We start from the raw sequence: 17,529 nt of genomic DNA, 5'->3' as shown, positions 1-17,529 counted from the left end.
AAAGTGGGGTCCTGAAACATCAAGGTGGGGTCCTGAAAAGATTTTCTGAATTAATGACATTTTTGCCTTAGTTGTTACAAAGGAGAGAGGTTAGTATATTTGAAATGGATAAATGTAGTATAATAAATATTGTTACTATGCCCATGTTTTGTTGACCTGATACAAATGTTTATCATCCAAAAACAGTTGGGGGCACAGGTCTCTGCTACTGTTATTTTGTGGGTTAAACGCTGAAAAGTTTGGGAACCACTGTACTCGGCTACATACGTCTGACATGTCCTGCTGGGGTGAGACATGAATTGTGTGTGATGGATTGTGTACAAACCTACAGGTTGTCAGAATGGTATCTATTTATACTTCTCATCCAACCACAATTAAATTCACTCTAAGTGGGAGGCACAGTTTATCTGAATAGTTGTTTTTTGTGAATGCTGACAAACCTTGATAGGAAAGAAACACACTTTATGTTTTTAAAATGGAAGGAGTAAAAGGAAAAATTTAACTGAAAAATTATTACTCCAGTGAAGTATAGTTTACCAGAATTTCTACTTCAGTAAGGTAACAAAGTATTTGTATTTTGTTACTTTGTTCCTCGGATCCCTGTGTTCCCTGGTACAGTGGTTGCTCTGTAATCCATGTTTATTTTGTTTGTTTTAAAAGACATTTGAAGGGGAGCCGGGAATCTTTTATGCCTTTACTGATCAAAAAAAAGAAACATGGGTACCAGTTAATGTTGGATAATAACATAACAGGAGTTTTATTCAGTTGTTGTATTTAGGCTAATGGAGCAACCAAAAGAAGAAGAGAATTTATGTTTGGCTTCTAATGTTAAAATTCCACACTTGCATCAGCATAATCACTACTCAACACTGAAGTTTGTCCTTTCATCTCTTAAAATCAAATTAATAACTAAAGCTAGAATTACTTAAAAGGGAACACACTGTCGCAGGCTTTTATGCTGAAGTTTTAAACCAGAGGAGCCCAAAGGGGGGCCCGCAGGCCAAATTCGGCCCGCCAAGCCATTTGATTTGGCCCACCAACAGTTGCCAAATTTACAAGGTTTTAACCTGTCATCCTTTGTAAAAACACAGTATTTCCATTGGTCAAATGACTACACAGAAGGGCTGAAGGTAGTTTTCATTCATGGTGCTGACTTTATCTTTGATACTAGGATTAAACGGGAAACATAAAGTAACAACAAGAGATCTTTACATCAGATTTAACCCCACATGTAGATTTGCACACTTTATAAGGCCACAAAAATTTATATTTTATCCATTTATGAAATGTCTTATGAGCCTTTACTACTTGAGCGTAAGGCAGACTTTCTCCAAGTGCATGACTAAAACAAAAGAGGGCCATTGCACTGGCTGCTAGCTTAATCTGTAAAAATAAAGAACTTTACTTAAAAAGTATTTGTATTTCATGTATTATATTACAGCATTTGGCCCACAGCCGTGGATAGATTTTCATTTCGGCCCTCTCGGCTAAAATGTTTGGGCACCTCTGTTTTAAAGAAATAGGTCACGAGGTCAGATCAGAGTTCATGTTGGAGGTGACTTTAAGCTACTTGAAGTTGATTGGCTCTGGTGGCTGTCTTAAGTTAAGTCAGTCAACTGTGGATGCACAGACTTTCTGAGAATTTTGATTAATCCAGAGGTTCACAAAATATGTTCCTAACAGACAGATACGTCACCGTGAATCAACTATTCGACTTTGGATGGAGTATGTGGAGGCCTTTAGTCAAACACGTCTGAAATGACATAATCTGGTGTCTCAGGTCTTGTTCAAGTATAAACCAGACCATGGCCCCTTGAGCCTCTTTCCTAGTGACGCCCTTGTTTAGAAGCTTCATCGTGACAATCCTGATTTTTTTTCAGACGGGTTTCCAGCTTGAATAAATTCCCATAAAGTAAATTGTTTTAATGTTTTTAAAAAGTGGTGAATTACTACTGAAGCTGTGGACATTTTACCTGCTCAATGTGTTCAATGTTTTACTGTGAGAATCTGCTGCCCTCTGCTGGAAGAAGCTTTGAACTGCAGCTTTCTTTTATTATAACAATATATTTTTTTAATACTTCACCACTTTTCATTAAATAGACGGTGCTTATCTTCATCGGTGTTTAGTCTTTAGCAACAGTAAAATCTTCAGCGTGGAGGAGCTTCGGAAAGAAAAAAAAAACTGAACCTTTACACCCACATACTTTCGTTTTCACGAAAACGTTTCGCTATGAGTGGCTGGGCGAGCGCCTGTCTGTGTGCTTTCTTGTCAATAAGATATATCCTACTTAAGCTGAGTTTCCTGGACAATTTAAAAATGATCTCACAGATTCACACGTTTGAGTGTTTTAGGATCAGTTCTTCCAAAGGAGAAAAAAGATCATCTACAAACTAAATGTTTGTTTTAAGTCAGCTTTAAAGTCTGCTCCTGACTCAAACACTTTACTTGAAACTGATTTGTCTCCTAACAGCCAGCAGGGGAAACCGAAAGTACAGAAACCAACCAGGCTTTCGCTTTCACTTGTAAGAGCGCACCAAACTTTCTGACTTCTGCTTTAAAACTCAGATCTGTATGTTTGACTTTTCTTCATTTTTATCATTTGACTTGTTCACTCTGCTGCTCTGTGATCACCATTAAACGGAGGGCTTCATCAGCAGCGCGCAATAAAAACAGATTCTCTTTGTGTGTTTTTTTTTTTTTGTTTTGTTTGTTTTCTGGCTTTCCTGGAGCAGCATGAGCTGAAGATGGAAGAAGGAGCCAAGCTGCACCTGAAAGAGTGGCTGATCGCTCAGATAGAGAGCGGCAGCTTCGAGGGCCTGAGCTGGGAGGATGAGGAGAAGACCATGTTCAGGATCCCCTGGAAGCACGCGGCCAAGAAGGACTACAAGCAGACGGAGGATGCGGCTCTGTTCAAGGTCAGGACGGTTCCTTCTTCTTGTTAAACGTCTCCACTTTCTGACAGCTGGAGACGTGGCGTAAAAACTGATTTAAGTGAGCGGAAAAACCCCGCTGCTCCGTGCGTCAGGTGAAATGAAAACTGCGCTAAACTGAAATCTGATGCGATTTGGGTCAAGGAGTCCCTCTGCTGCTCTGGACCCAAGAACAATCCCCCCCTTCCATGTGAGAAACTTCTCTTTTTGTCTGTCCAGTGATTGAGTCTCAGTCTAGAGTGGGGGTCCCCAAAGCAGGGGTCGGGTGCACCGTGCGGGTCCTAAAACGTCAAAGTTTGGGGTCGCAAAATGATCGCTTGAATTAATGGTCAGAGTTGTAAAGTAACTAAGTACAAATACTTTGTTACTGTACTTAAGTAGAAATTTTGGTTATCTGTACTTTACTTGAGTAATTATTTTTCAGCAAACTTTTTACTTTTACTCATTACATTTTTACACAATTATCTGTACTTTCTACTCACTACATTTTAAAAAAAAGGTAGAAAGTTGTTACTTGTATTTTATTCCGAGTTGTTAATATTTAAAAATACTGTTTTGATAAATTGTGTCTCCTGGATAGAGTGAATTTAATTGGTTGGATGAGAAGTATAAATATACACCATTCTGACTCCAGCTTGTACACAACCCATCACAGCTGCAGGCTGTTAGAAAAAATATTTTTTGGAGAAGTCACCTCCTAATAAATGTCATTTTGGAAAATCTAACTGCTCACTTTTACTTTTACTCAGTACTTTTACTTTAAATACTTAAGTGGAGTTTGTGTCAGAAATTTACTTTTGATACTTAAGTACAAAAAATATCAGATAAGACTTTTACTCAAGTAATATTTTTAGAGAAGACTTTAACTTTTACCAAAGTATTTTTATGATAAGACACTTGTACTTTTACTCAAGTATCACTTTGACTGTTAATGGTTTTGAGAAAATGCCAACAACAATGTCGTAGTTATGTGGTTATGAAGGGATAAAAAGAGACTAATGATTGTTGTTCATTTGTTTAATGAACTCAAACAATACTGGGTGTTCTGTGGGTTTGAAGCTGAAAGTCTGGGAAATCTAGAGGTTTGTGTGTGTGTGGTGGTGGGGGGGGCGGTTATGTTTAGGACTCAGGTGTGAATGTTAGGTTCAGGATCATAGAAATGAATGAAAAATGAATGGAAGTTAATGCAAAGTCCCTGTGAGGATAGAGAAACATAATTTCCTGTGTGTATAGTAATAGTGGAGAGTCACATTTTCTCCATTTTCAAGGCTCAATTTTTTTTCTGTGGAGAAAAATCAAACAGGTAGAGAAACCTTTTACATATAAAAGTTTGTAGCTCAAAAAGTTTTATACTGTATATATTAATTTAAAATAATAATAATAATATAATAAAATAAAATCCCCAAATTCAATTTAAATAGTTATTGGTAATTTACTGCATCCATTAGGATGAATTAAAAAGGTGCAAAAATTAAAATATAAAATCTCTAAAATCACTGTACTTATGTATAAAAGAAGCACTTTAAAGACATTCTGCTGAATGTTGATCTTTTTCAGACATATGGGTAAATAGTAAGTCAAAGAAATGGGGGGAAAATATTAGTAAATGATGCAAACTTCATTTTGTAATTTATTTAAACCGTTAATGTGCCGTTAATGCTGTGGTGATAATTAATGATAAACAGTCAAAGTGAATTCAGCGAGTAAATTATGTTCTTCTTAGTTTCACTGAGGGTAATCAGTGTGCATTGCCAATGCAATACACACTATTGTGATTCGTTTCCCATCCAAGTCATCTCCACTTTGGCACGCTTCTCCTCCTGCATACTTTGTCCTAGAGCTGCCATTGTAATTTATATCTGTAAACCTCCTGTGCCAGATGATGGCTATGCCTTTTGGTGCCTGTACAACTTATACTTTTTGAAATATTAATGTTTAAAATCATATAATGCCAGTCAATGGAGCCTTGTATTGGTCCAATACTGCCCCTTGCTGTATATACTCAGTACTGACCCATAGTTTTAATAATATTTAAACTCAGTAGTTCAGTGATTACAATACTAATATGATTGTGTTTTGATGTTTTACTAAAATATTGTCCTAATATTACTCTATTGTTGTAATATTATGCATTTCTGTGTCAACAATTGCATTGGCAATGTGGCCTCTTTCTGCACACATACAAACCAACCCCTGCCACCACCTTCTGCCAAAGCTCCATCGGTCTAATGGTCTATGTCATGGTCTTTCATGTGGGAGATCAGGGTTAAAAACCCAGCTAATGCAACTTTAACAACAAATCTTTTCCAACTTCATATTGTCACTCAATTACCTTAATTACAAACACCTGCTGATGTGACAGGCACAAGCTGGTATAGAAAACATATTTGAACTTGGTCAAAGTTCATTCTGCAAGTCCAATGCTGCAGGCAAAGCCATGCTGCAATGACATGCTGCATGGCAATGCACACTTGTTTTTACATTGTAAAAACCCATGTCTAGTTCATTTATAGAAGTAAAGCTTCAGTCGCTCTGGAATATTGATTTTATAGGAGTATCTGGTGCTAAAATATCTTTAAACCAATTTATATGTAAAGAACTTTATTATATGATCTTGTTCTTAATCTTTCCCTCCTTCCTGCAACACGTCACACTTCATCTTGTGAGCGGAAAATATTTTCCAGCGCACCCCGCAGAGAATTCCAGTTTCCTACAGAAGATGTGTACTCCTGAAGTGTCACAACGGATTAGCTGGCCGTCATTTTCTTCCTTCTTTCATCAGCGTGAAGCTCATTTCAGCAACGCTTCCTCAGGATGTGAGGATTGGCTCATCAGCAGAGCGAGACAGAGCCGCTCAGGCAGCAGCTTGTTATTCATCCATCAGCTGATCGATCACAGCAGAGCCGGCTGGCTGGGTGGAGGCTCCTTTTTTGCATCACGTCACTTATTTTGTGCAAATGTTTGAGGGTAAACAAGCAGCATGTTTCCATAGAAAAACTACGTTTAACTAGTTGTAAAGCTTGTAAAAACATCAAAACAAAACAAGTACAAACCACAAAATCAACTTTATTAAACTAGCTTTTCAAAAAAATATTGAGAAAACACACAGATGTTCTCATAGTGTCTGAGTTGGGGGGTCAAAGATCCTGCTGCTTTTTCAGACAGATTACACAACATGTAAACATCTATTGTTTTCTAAAATATGTGAAAATGTCACCAACAATTCCTCACATTGGATTTCTTAGTCTTTGTTAGACCACATGCAGATATAAAAGTACCACAGAGAGAGCAAAACAGATCAATATAAACATTTACATTTAAAGTACACCTCTCCCAAATCATGAACTTTAATGGAATTTAATTAAATAAACAAAACAAAACTGTGTTTTTTTTTTTTTTTTTTGTTGTTTGAATGCAGTTTTTTTAATGAGCTTGTTGTGCTCACCTGGTTCTGCTCAGGCCTGGGCCGTGTACAAGGGCAAATACAGAGAGGGCAGGGACAAAGCCGACCCCACCATGTGGAAGACCCGACTCCGCTGCGCCCTCAACAAGAGCTCCGACTTCCAGGAGGTCCCTGAACGCAACCAGCTGGACATCACGGAGCCGTACAAGGTCTACCTGATCCAGCAGGACACATCCCCGGTCAAACCTGCAGGTAAGCAGGCACTCAGTCCAGACCCGACTCCCACCGTTCAGTCCTGTATCTGACCTCCTAAAGCTGTCCTCTGCTCCTCCTCCTCAGTGGGTCCTCACACACACCATCAGGTCCTCAAACAGGTGAAACTGTCTCCCAGGAGTCCTGTTTACCTTGACAACCAGGTGAGATAAGACGCACAAATAAAAAACTATGTCGGGCTGTAAAATTAAAGGTTTAGGGGTAAAACTAGAGGTGTCCTGATACCAGTTGTTCGAGTCTTTCTGTACAAGTACTCATAAAAGAATCTGGCATCACGCCAACACCTCTAGGTAAAACACTGACATGCTGATTATTTTCCAAGGAAGTCCCTGTGGATAATGTTTAAAGGGGACCTATTATGCAAAATTCACTTTTTAAAGTTTTTTTTACTCAACTTTGGGTATGCACTTCTTAAAAAAATAGTCCTAGGACCAAATAAAATGCACCCAGGGGCATATTTACTGCAAATAAATGTATTTTTAATGTATATTAACGACAAGTTTTATACTTCTGTCTTTTGTGATGTCACAAGCCGTGCGACAACCCACCGGAACCTGCGCTCAGCCCCTTACCTAGCAACCCCCGGGTGAAGCTCCACCTCCTCAGTATAAAAAGCTGTCACGGCTGTTGTGCAATTTGCAACTCTTTTCACAATAGGGCAATGGGTAGAGTGTTGGACCAGAGATTGGGAGACCAGGGTTTGAGACCAGTACAGACACAATTTAATTATTTATTTTCGTTCGTTATGAACATGTTTTCTCATGTACCTCTATTGTTTACCTTATTAAAGCCTTGTTAAAACCTATTTGTTCGAGTTTCTGAGGTATTTTGACCACTGCTGCTCCCTGCTCTGGTAACAGCATGCAGAGTGAGCGCAGAGCAGAGGAGAGGAGGGGGAGGAAAAAAAAAAAGAAGCTGCGACCACGACTCTGCCTCTGGGTCTCATATGGTTGTACAACGGAGCTTCTGCTATCATTAGCCATGCTAACGTAAACGCTGGCTTTGGAGGGCGGAGTTAATGTCAACAGATTTTTGGAGGGCGTTACCAACAGAGCTCATTAACATAAACAGCTCTTCTGAACGGAAGTCAGAGCAGGCAGAACTAGAAAATGGGAAGTTTTATCATCTGAGAATTACTTTGTGCGTTAAATTGAATGAACATGGTCTGGATAGCCCACAGACATACCATAAAAATTTCTAGGACCCATAATTGGTCTCCTTTAAAAATATGGAGGAAATGTAAACCTCATTAAATCTAATTCTGCTTTCTGTTTTTGAAGCTTCATTTCCAGACAGAATCGTTCCAAGTAAACACAGAGGAAAAACTGCGTTCTGGTAAGTGTTGTCGACACAAATCCTTGGAGCAAATTGAAACTGTTCTGGAGAATCCTGGACATTTCTGTCAGTCAGTCATGCAACCATCAAGTTTATCCCCAACCTCACCCTCACCATTGTTCTGACTCTTAACAGCTGCTAAAATATTCTCTCTGTTTTCTTCAAGTGGTGTGATTTTTGGAATCATGTCGTCAGGACATTTTTAACATGCAGATCTGGGCTCAGACTGGGATTTATAGCGCTGGCTGATGTTTTCTTTTTGTCTGTACTCATCACTTGTTGATCTCACAGCAGGTAGTTTAGTTGATTTACATGTTTTTGTGTATAAAGAATACACAACGTTTTCATACTAACCTTGAATTTTTCCAAAAAGATATATTTTTAAACTCCAATAAAGAAACTATTTCTGGTTATATGAAGAAAAGTGGTTGTTTTGTTAGTCCCATCAGAGCAAAAAGCCCTTATCTCTTTGTGTGTATTTTGGGTCATTCTGTGCTTTAAGAACTTTTTTGTTTATTTTCTTTATATTGAATAATAAGCTTTTTGGCCAAAAGGACTCATATAGAGAGAGGGAACTAATTAGAGTATTCCTACCTAAAACATCAGTGTTCAGCAGCACAGCTTTAATGGCTCCAATTTGGTTCAGTTTTATTTGGAAATAGCTTCAGCTGCTCTAATGCAGCATCCAGTTTTAATAGGTTGCACAATTCACCTTTAAATAAAATAAAATGAAAAAAGAATTAAAATGAACTAAAAATATAATTAGGATGTCCCGATCAGATACTCAGTATTTGTATTGGTGGCAGATATGGACATTTTTTGAAAATCTGGTAGTATCGGATTTAGTCATGTGATCGGACCGATCCAGTTTTCGCGACAGTTTTCAGCATCATCATGCTTTACAACTGCTGTTAAGAAGTCAAGACGCACACAAGTATGCAACCATGTCCACAGCGTGGGAACACTTAAAACAATGATGCTGAAACGGCCTCTTGCAAAATCTGCAAACTGGATGTTTGTCATGGTTGGAACAGCAGGGCTCGCTTTAAGACTACCAACCTTGTCACTTGGAAAGAAACAAAGAAAAGAAGCTATCGGATCGGTATCGGAAAGACTAATCATTAAAAAAATCGGATTGTATCAGGAACCAAAAAATCTGGATCGGGCTATCCCTAAATATAATATGACTTTGCAGGTTATGATCCAACATATTACTGTCAAAATCCTGAGAACTTGTTTTTACCAACTGGAGTGTTGTTCTTGTGCAACGATATTTTAAAAGAAACAGCGTCAGCTTAAGTAACTTTGGCTCATTGTTCAACTATCAGCAACTTCAGCTTTTTCATCACAAAGTACTTCATTTAAGTTCTTCTAAATAATTCTGCATTTCCTCTTGGCTCCTTAAGACAAGATGTACTTTCTCTAATTTCTCTTTCATTGGAACCTTTGTTGTACTTCCTGCTCTGCTTTGACTCGAGTCACTTCACAGTCAGATGCTCTTTCTTTAAGGAAGTACAAAGAAATGTGAGAGTTATTGTTTAACCGTTGAAGGCAAGGCGTTTGGATGAGATGCAGCAACATGAGACAAATGAAGAAAATACTGAGTGAAAAAAAACTAGAGAAGCAGCTGAGAAGGAAAACATGAAAAAACATTCTAAACAAGGAAGGATAACAAAGTGGGAAAAATGTCACACAGTGAGCAGACAGAGAACAAGGCTGAATATACTGTATATGCAACAATTAGCAAACAGAAACCAGGCGTGACAAAGCAACAGGAAACAGACCTAAACACGTGTCTTCATGCACGCCGTCCTGCCTGTTCTTTGGATGGTTGACCTCCGGCCTTTAATCTCAGGCCAACATTGTAAATAAGAAACTGTTCTTAATGTTTTGCCTGTTGAAATAAAGGTTAAATAAATAAATAAATCTCAGTCTCTGTGACACCCATCTCCCTATACAGTACAACACAGCTTTATTTATAACGCACTTTAAAAATAACGCCGTTGGCCAAATGCATAAAAGCAAACATAAAAACAAAATGAGTAAAATGATCCAATAATTTTATAAAAACAACAAACAAACCAAAAAAAAAAAAAAACACTGATACATTTTATTTATTTATTTATTTAGACTTATCACCTCCACCTCCCCAGGCTCTCTTCCACCTGCTCCCTGTTCTTGTATAATAAAAGATGCTTCACAGATAGACTGACTGATGATTTTTTTTGTCTTTAATTTGTGATTATTTCAGCTTAGTTGTTTTTGGGTGGGTTTTGCTGGAACATTAGTTCGGACTGAATTCATGTTGTCTGGTTCAGTGACAGAACAAATCTAGGGCCTGTTTCCAAAACCGTCTCCAGCTTTAGTGACAGTGAGAGATTTTGTGGTTGGGAACTTGGCAAACAAAAAGCAAACTAAACAAAACACTTTTGTTTTTTCTTAATAAAGTACAACTTAACTGTTTTGCACATGGGCCCGGTCCTGCTGTATGTCTAAGTACACTTTGTTGGCTGAAGGTTGAATATTTTTAATTTGCACATTTAAAAACACATCTTGTTTGTATTTATTTGTTCCTCTGCGTGTCTTTAGACGACCCATTGAAGGAGCACATGTACTGTGAGATAACAGAGGAAACTATTCAAAATCTGGCTCCGGCTCCCATCAACTTCTTCAGTCCCACGCTAGATATATCAGGTAAGAAGACTTACCAGAATAAATCTTCCTAAAATAAAACATATTTTGTCTTCTGAATACATTTCCCAGGTTCTTAGTAGCTTTTTGTGTGTGCAGACTTTCGTATGCAGGTGAGGCTTTTGTACCAAGGCAACACGGTGACTAAAGTGACCACCAGGAGCCCAGACGGGTGCTTCATTCTTCAGGGTCGAGTTCCTTTGGGAAATGAACGGATCTACGGGCCCTGCTCAGCCCAGCAGCTCTCTTTCCCTTCTCCAGCCTCGGTGTCTCTACCCACCTGCATGGCCGAGGCGATGAATCGCCTACTTTGTCACCTGGAGAGGGGCGTGCTACTATGGGTGGCGCCTGACGGGGTGTTTATCAAGCGGTTCTGCCAGGGCAGGGTGTACTGGAGTGGTCCCATGGCCCAACACGTCGACCAGCCAAACAAACTGGAGCGGGAAAAGACGTTCAAACTCCTGGATATCCAAGTGTTTCTTAATGGTATGACTGAAAGGGCTTACTTTCTTGGCAGAGGGTGTGTGGTTACGCTAAACCTGAATATATCCTGTCTGTGTAGCTCTGCAGAACTGTTTGCAAGGGAAAGGGTCCGCACCTCCGTATGAGATCGAGCTCTGCTTCGGAGAAGAATATCCCGATCCAAACGTACCGAAAGCCAGGAAGCTCATCATGGCACAGGTTGGTTGGAAAATCACCCAGATGTTTTTTTTTATTGGATCTGTCTAGAATTGTCTCACGCAGTGGCAGCTGGTGGTGGTATTTATAGGGTGGGCTAGCAGATACAGTATGTAATATATAGATAATACCATATATATCTGCTAAACGGCAAATACAATAAGCAGAAAAAAAAAAGATTTGTTAGCTTCACTTGCCGTTAGCCAGTCTTTTCAATGAAACCGCATCACAGGAAAATTTTGGTTTTGCCGTTTTTCCATTTGCTGGATAGGAATATCTTTTGGTCTATCCACCCCCCAACCTCTTCACTTCCAGTTTTCCTCCAAAGACATGAAGGACAACGGGTGATAAATTAAATAATCCCCGTCCATGCTAATCTTGCTCGCCATCGTATACGTCAAAACCACACCCACAGACACTCGAGGAACATTATTGTCCGTCCAACCTCATTCTGTAACACAAAAGACGTTGAATGAACAGGGCTGTGAAAACTCAACCCTTTGGAAAGACTCAGGGATTTTCTTGAGAATGGTTGGCACCAGTTTTGTTGTGAATTTAAAAAGATGTAATACAAGGGCAGGCTTAGCACTACTAGCCCACTTATACCAGCTGTCCCTGGTCTTACGTACAACAGAGATTCAGGTCAGCTTGGCTGATTTGTGATTTCTTGGTCACGTTAAACTGGGAAATTAAGGATTATAATTTATAAAAAGAAATGTGATTTGAATGGTAATCAAGGGCTTCATTTATAATTTCTCAAAATAACAAAAATAATTGGGATTAAAAGATTTTCTCTGGTTGCTCAGATTAGATTCTCCATCTTGCTGCATGAGTTGTGTTTTTTTTCAGCCAGTAGATGTCCTCATGAACACACAGATGTTTGCATGTTACTGTTTCTCGTTGGGCAGGTGGTTCCCTTGTTTGCAGTGGATCTGCTACAAAGATTCAACTTGGGACAAAAAGATGAAAAATCTCCAATTCTTGGTTCAAAGTTGGAGAGGAAGGAGGACTAAGAGATGTACCTTTATCAGGGACTGGACTGGACAAAAAAACTAATGAAGCTGTGATTGTCCTGAAATACAGCAGCTAAGTGTTGTTAGTAAAAAATGTATATATAGTATAAATGACTGCATGGTACTTACCTGCACTAATTAAAATTAATATTCTTTATTTTTTGTGTGACTCCAAAAATGTTTTAAATCCTATTATGACTCATTTTGTGCAGCTAGATACTCGTGCTAAGATGCCATGAATGTGAATTTTTCCCTCCCTTGTCATGTTTAGGCAGTTCCATGTTTGTCATATATTATGTACTAATTTAACTTTTTGTCTTACAACAAATACAGAAAATAAAATGACACCAGTATTATAATCTATAAAGCTTGTTTTCTCATTTATTTCTAGCGAACATCATAGAACAGATTCACAAGTTTTTAAAAATATACATTTTTGTAGCTTTAACATTTAAAAAGAAAAATAAACAGGTTCATTTTTTTCTCTTTGAAAATTAAAAAACAAAAACAAAAAAAAAATACAAACTAAAGTGAGAGAGAGTGCTGATTCAGATGATTTACCCGTATCTGAGTTTTTAAAATACTTTCGTCATTTTCCCTGCCTTCAAACAAATACAGTACATAAAAAGGATGAGACGGGGGGAACAGAAGCGTACAGTACACGGGGGTCAAGAGCATTCACAAAGCATCATGTTCCAACGTGTTATTAGCACCATTACTCTTCAGCCATACTGCACCTTTTACTCCTTCCATCATTCAGTCTTAATGGAAAAACACCATGAGTGTCGAGGCCCGTCTGTGTGCGTGGGATTGTCTGTTACGCAGTTTTCATTAGTGTTCTCCCTTTGTCAGAGATAATGTTAAGAACATATTGGAGAGTAATGCCTTGATGAAAAAACTTTTTTTTAAATGACTCCCAGTGATGAGGATGAAAAAAGGCGAAGAGTTGCTCATACATTCACCTGTGCCTGCCCAGGCCGGCATGAAGACATCGGCTCAGAAGCAAGAAAAACATTAAAAATAACGCATTGCAAAATTGACAGAGATTGCATTAAATCTGTTTAGCATATTTACTGTATATAACATCTGTAATGTAATATATATTTATATATATATATAGTCAATTTTTGTTTGTATATTTCTGCAATTCCTCAATAGCGTTTAGTTTTTGTAACACTGATCGAAAATACCCTGCAGCGATTACTTTTATTAAGTACTGTAGGTGTGTGGGACAATCATAACAAAAACAGAGTGAACACACACACACACACAAGTGCTTGATTGTCTCACTGAATGTCTTCAGTGTGTTTGTAAAGAGTCATTCAGAGATGTTTGAGTTGCTGCTGCTTTCAGGGCTGTGTTAAGTACAACTAGGTTGGAGGAAAGGGAAAGGAAAGGAAAGGAAAGGAAAGGAAAAGAAAGGAAAGGAAGGGTGCAGCAAGACCAAAGTGAGTGATCACCTGTATTTTATTTTGTATTCCTTCCCTGCAACCCTGCCTTGAGGTCTCTCCATTGTTTGTATTTGTGGGCGCAACAGAGACAAGGAGGGTGTGTATGTGCTTATGCATGTGTTTGTGTGTGTGTGTGTGTGTGTGTACATGTGCAAGTTTCTACTGCCACTTCATTAGCTTGGAGCCATGAGGTAAACCCAAGAGGCTTTCATCAGTTCCTGTTGAGGGAAGTATGTCCGGTGCAGACCAACGCCGTTTGCGAAGCCGTCGCTGCTCTTTCACAGGAGGGCCTGCGGACTGTGTGCACGGAGTGCATGCCGTAGAGGGAGGTGGTTGATGAGGAAGAGGGGGAGGTGGAGGCGGGGGTGGCATCTCCTCCCTTTGTGAGCTGCTCGACTCGGCCCCGGCCTTGGACAGGAGCTGCGTGTGATGGGCTTTGGAGCTGGCGCGCACGTGTGTCCGTTGAGTTTGGGCGATAGTCGGGGTGAGGGCCAGGCATACGTCGCCCTCTGTGAGCTGACGGCATGGCAGGCCGTACAGCTGCATGGTTTTCTGAGGAGAGCAAGAAGACCAACCCCGGTCTTGCACAAAGAAGGGGTACTCCACCAAGACCTGCAGTAACTCCTATACAAAACCACAACATGACTTTAAACTCAACCAAAAGTTTTGTAGATTATTATCACAATAAGAGTTAAAAAAATAATCCTAACTGTTAAGAGATAAAGTAGTTATCACAGTATATTTTATATTAAAATTGTGAATGTCAGGGAAATTAGGAGACAGCTAACCTGAGTGTTGCGGTCTGTGAGGTGGACCTGCAGGTGGCTGAAGCCCTGTGCACTGCTGGGGGATATCAGCGACACCGTGCAGGTGCTGAGGTGGAACTCTGGGGATGTGTCTGCGCTCCTCAGGAAGTCGTCCGTCCGCAACTCCTCCACCCGCTTCAGCCGACCACTGCCCAACTCAATCAGAGACCCCTTGGTGAAATGAGGTAGGAGTGCGGGGGGCGATGGGCGGAGGGCCGGGGATGAGGTGTGAGGGTTGGAGGGAGAAACCTGTCTCCCTCTGTCTCTGTTCCGTCGTCTCTCACGCTCACTGTCCCTCTCTTGGTCTTTGTCCTGGTGTAGCTGCTTCTCTTTGACTTTGACTCGTTCTCTGTCTCTTTGCAGGATCTTGTCCCTTTCTTGGTCTCTGTCCCGGTCTCTCTGTGACCTGTCATGGCTGTTAGGCAGACCCAGGGGTGAGTGCTGCGAGTTCCTTATGTTGTGCTGCCTGGGTGCTGGCTCCCTGTGCAGACTGAATGGAAATGTTCCTGAGGAGTTGTAGAGCGGGTAGGCTTGAGGGCTGGGATGGGAGATGGATCCCAAGGAATAGTAGAATTGGGCCTCAGTTGGTGTGACTCCCAGGTGGTCCAGTAGCCCACCTCTGCCCATCCTGGAGTCTGGTCCGAGGAGATGGGGACTGATGGGAAGCGGAGTGGAGCTGGTTTTCCCTGGCTGATGTCTTTCCTGCAGGGAAGAATGTTGCTCGGGGTGTTCTTGAGCCTGAGAGTCTGAAAGAAACATCCCTCCAGAATGAACAGGTGATGTTAAGTCTTCCTGCTGTTTCCGTCCACCATTGGCATGCAATGTGTGTGGGCTAATGTTCAGTCTAGACCTGCTGCTGTCATTCCCGTATTCTCCCATGAGCAGAGGTCTGGAGGCTGAGGCAGTCCTGCTGCCTGGCCCATCCAAGCCATTAGGCCTCTTGCTCAAGTACCTGGATCTTACCTCAGCTAGGTTGGGGTCTGGGTACAGAGATTGAGGACTAAAGTATGACGAAGAGAAAAAAGATGGGGTATAGCTGCGTTGGCCACTGTTAATATAGGACCACATCTCTCTAGAACTGTCTGGCAAAGGAGTCTTAAAGGACGAAGAAGAGGAAGGAGAATGAGGGGGTTGCAGTGGCAGCCACCTGGAGTGGTGGGGCCGAGGTGAGGCAAGAGGATCATCTCTCCAAGCTGGAGACCCTGAGCTCCTCCTATCACTAACCTGTCCTGGAAAAAGGGAGACAGGGGGAGAGTAGCTCAGGGCCCATGATAATGGCACAGAGAGGCCTGATGCTTGGGCAGGGAGGGGTGGGGGGCTGTGAAGAGGTTGAGGGTTTGGATTGCAAAGGACTCGATCTCTGTTGCCGCCCTCCCTGCCTCCCTCCCCTCTACCTGTGCTGAGGCGGCTCCGGAACGGCACGGGGGGTTTGAACTCATCCAGTGGAACGTGGTGTTCTGCAGATCCTTGCCGAGACTCTCTCTTCTTGGGAGGGAGGCACTCTTTGCTGCGGTCAGGGCTTGGATTCATGGGTGGGCTCCAGCAGCAGCGGGGGCCCCCTGTGTGTTAGTGCAGGCTAGGTCACATGGGCCTCACGGGAAAACGAGGGGCGTGGACAGAGGGGAAGGCTGATACACAGCATAACTGTGGGGTCACTGTTGATGCTCGTCTACTGAAACACCGCTCACCTACAGAAACAGAGACAAGGGGGACAGAAGTAGGAGAGATTAAGTGTGAACATTGGGGAAGAACAGTCTGTTAGGTCCTGGCATCCCTTGTAGCTGAGACTTAGCTGTCAGTATGGTCAGACGTGCAAACAAACATTCGGCAGTACCAGACAGATGGAGGGTAATCAACCACTCACTCCCTCTTCCAAACTATTTTCAAGAGGTTAGAAACTCGAAGCTTTTCAATGCATATTATTTTTTACCTACGTACACCGTGGTGGGACTGAGACTACCCGATTACTCGTTTCATTCAAACACATTACTCCCACATGCAGGCTAAAAATACATTTTTCAGCCAATGAAGTTCAGAAGCAGTGCAGTATATGCGTGTGCAAATACACACTCACACACATACACACTCTGAGCCCCCACAGCGGGAGAGTTTTCATCTCTGACTCTCAGGGGATGATTGGAATATGTAGATATGCTTTTCTACCACTTTCATGAACCACCCCCACGACGTCCTCGGGTGCTCTCTACATTTTACACAAGCTTACTACCAACACCCCCTCACCCCTTCCCTTTCAGATACGCACACAGACAACAACAGACAAACAAATACTCCCTGAAGTGGCTGTAAACACTCCCCCGGTGATAGGCAAAGCTGGTCACTGCCCACCAAAAGCTGACAGTTACACTGTTGATATTACCACCAGTTGTTGTAGACGCAGGCTATGTGTCCTTGCATGTTAATTAGACATCACAGCATGGGTGTGTGTGTGTGTGTGTGGAGGTGGGGGAAATATGTGTGACAGCGTGCAGACATGTAAGCCATGTTGATCTGTTAAAAACGTGTCATTTTTCTGTCTGGGAAACAAATATGTGAATGTGTGTTATTGTTTGGGTCTTTGTGTGTGTTTGTGTTAGAGTCCCTCTCAGATGTGTCAGAGATTTTACAGCCTTCTTTCATTCGGCAAGAAGTGCGGGGGAGCTCCACTAATTCTTCTCTAAATATTTTAAATGAGCTCTCCCTTTCTTCTCTTTTTTCTTTTTGGGAAACGACGAGCCTCGAGTCCAGCCGTTCCGTCCTCCACGAACGTTGCTGCTCCAGCTGCTGCCACAGCCACTCAGCACCGCACTCACCCGCAAGTCTGTCAGCTGTTAACCAACTCTCTGCCGTCTCACCATCCGCCACACAGTCACCATGGCAACTGGGTCCATACATACATACATACATACATATACATACATACATACATACATACATACATACATACATAC

The 17,529-nt window shown here is 41.3% G+C and overlaps 2 protein-coding genes across 3 annotated transcripts in view; one reads left to right on the top strand and one right to left on the bottom strand.

The window, feature by feature from the left end:
- Positions 1-6,324: 6,324 nt before the first annotated feature.
- Positions 6,325-12,685, top strand: irf10 (interferon regulatory factor 10). Its single transcript, XM_014010551.1, has 7 exons — positions 6,325-6,586; positions 6,674-6,750; positions 7,888-7,942; positions 10,532-10,636; positions 10,733-11,119; positions 11,196-11,314; positions 12,220-12,685. The coding sequence occupies exons 1-7, from the start codon at positions 6,358-6,360 to the stop codon at positions 12,322-12,324; spliced, it is 1,077 nt and encodes a 358-aa protein (XP_013866005.1). The 5' UTR covers positions 6,325-6,357; the 3' UTR covers positions 12,325-12,685.
- zmp:0000000926 (mediator of RNA polymerase II transcription subunit 1.1) overlaps positions 12,678-17,529 on the bottom strand; it is an 18,475-nt gene continuing 13,623 nt past the window's right edge. For both annotated transcript variants that reach the window (XM_014010547.1, XM_014010548.1), the window contains exons 2-3: positions 14,564-16,269; positions 12,678-14,399 (exon numbers count right to left, since the gene is read on the bottom strand). In XM_014010547.1, coding sequence (XP_013866001.1) covers positions 13,935-14,399; positions 14,564-16,111 — 2,013 coding nt within the window. In that variant the 5' untranslated portion in view covers positions 16,112-16,269 and the 3' untranslated portion in view covers positions 12,678-13,934. The remainder of the gene's footprint in view (positions 14,400-14,563; positions 16,270-17,529) is intronic.

Source organism: Austrofundulus limnaeus, unplaced genomic scaffold (assembly GCF_001266775.1).
Source record: "Austrofundulus limnaeus strain Quisiro unplaced genomic scaffold, Austrofundulus_limnaeus-1.0 Scaffold70, whole genome shotgun sequence".
In the NCBI taxonomy this organism is placed as follows: Eukaryota; Metazoa; Chordata; class Actinopteri; order Cyprinodontiformes; family Rivulidae; genus Austrofundulus; species Austrofundulus limnaeus.
This window is presented reverse-complemented; position numbering and strand designations above follow the sequence as displayed.

What these genes read in the sequence shown, in the direction of transcription:
- irf10 (XM_014010551.1), top strand. Translation starts at nt 6,358, where the DNA reads ATGAGCTTGTTGTGCTCACCTGGTTCTGCTCAGGCCTGGGCCGTGTAC. An exon ending in ATCCCCGGTCAAACCTGCAG is followed by an intron (nt 6,587 to 6,673) that starts GTAAGCAGGCAC and finishes CCTCCTCCTCAG; the next exon opens with TGGGTCCTCACACACACCAT. An exon ending in TATCCAAGTGTTTCTTAATG is followed by an intron (nt 11,120 to 11,195) that starts GTATGACTGAAA and finishes CTGTCTGTGTAG; the next exon opens with CTCTGCAGAACTGTTTGCAA.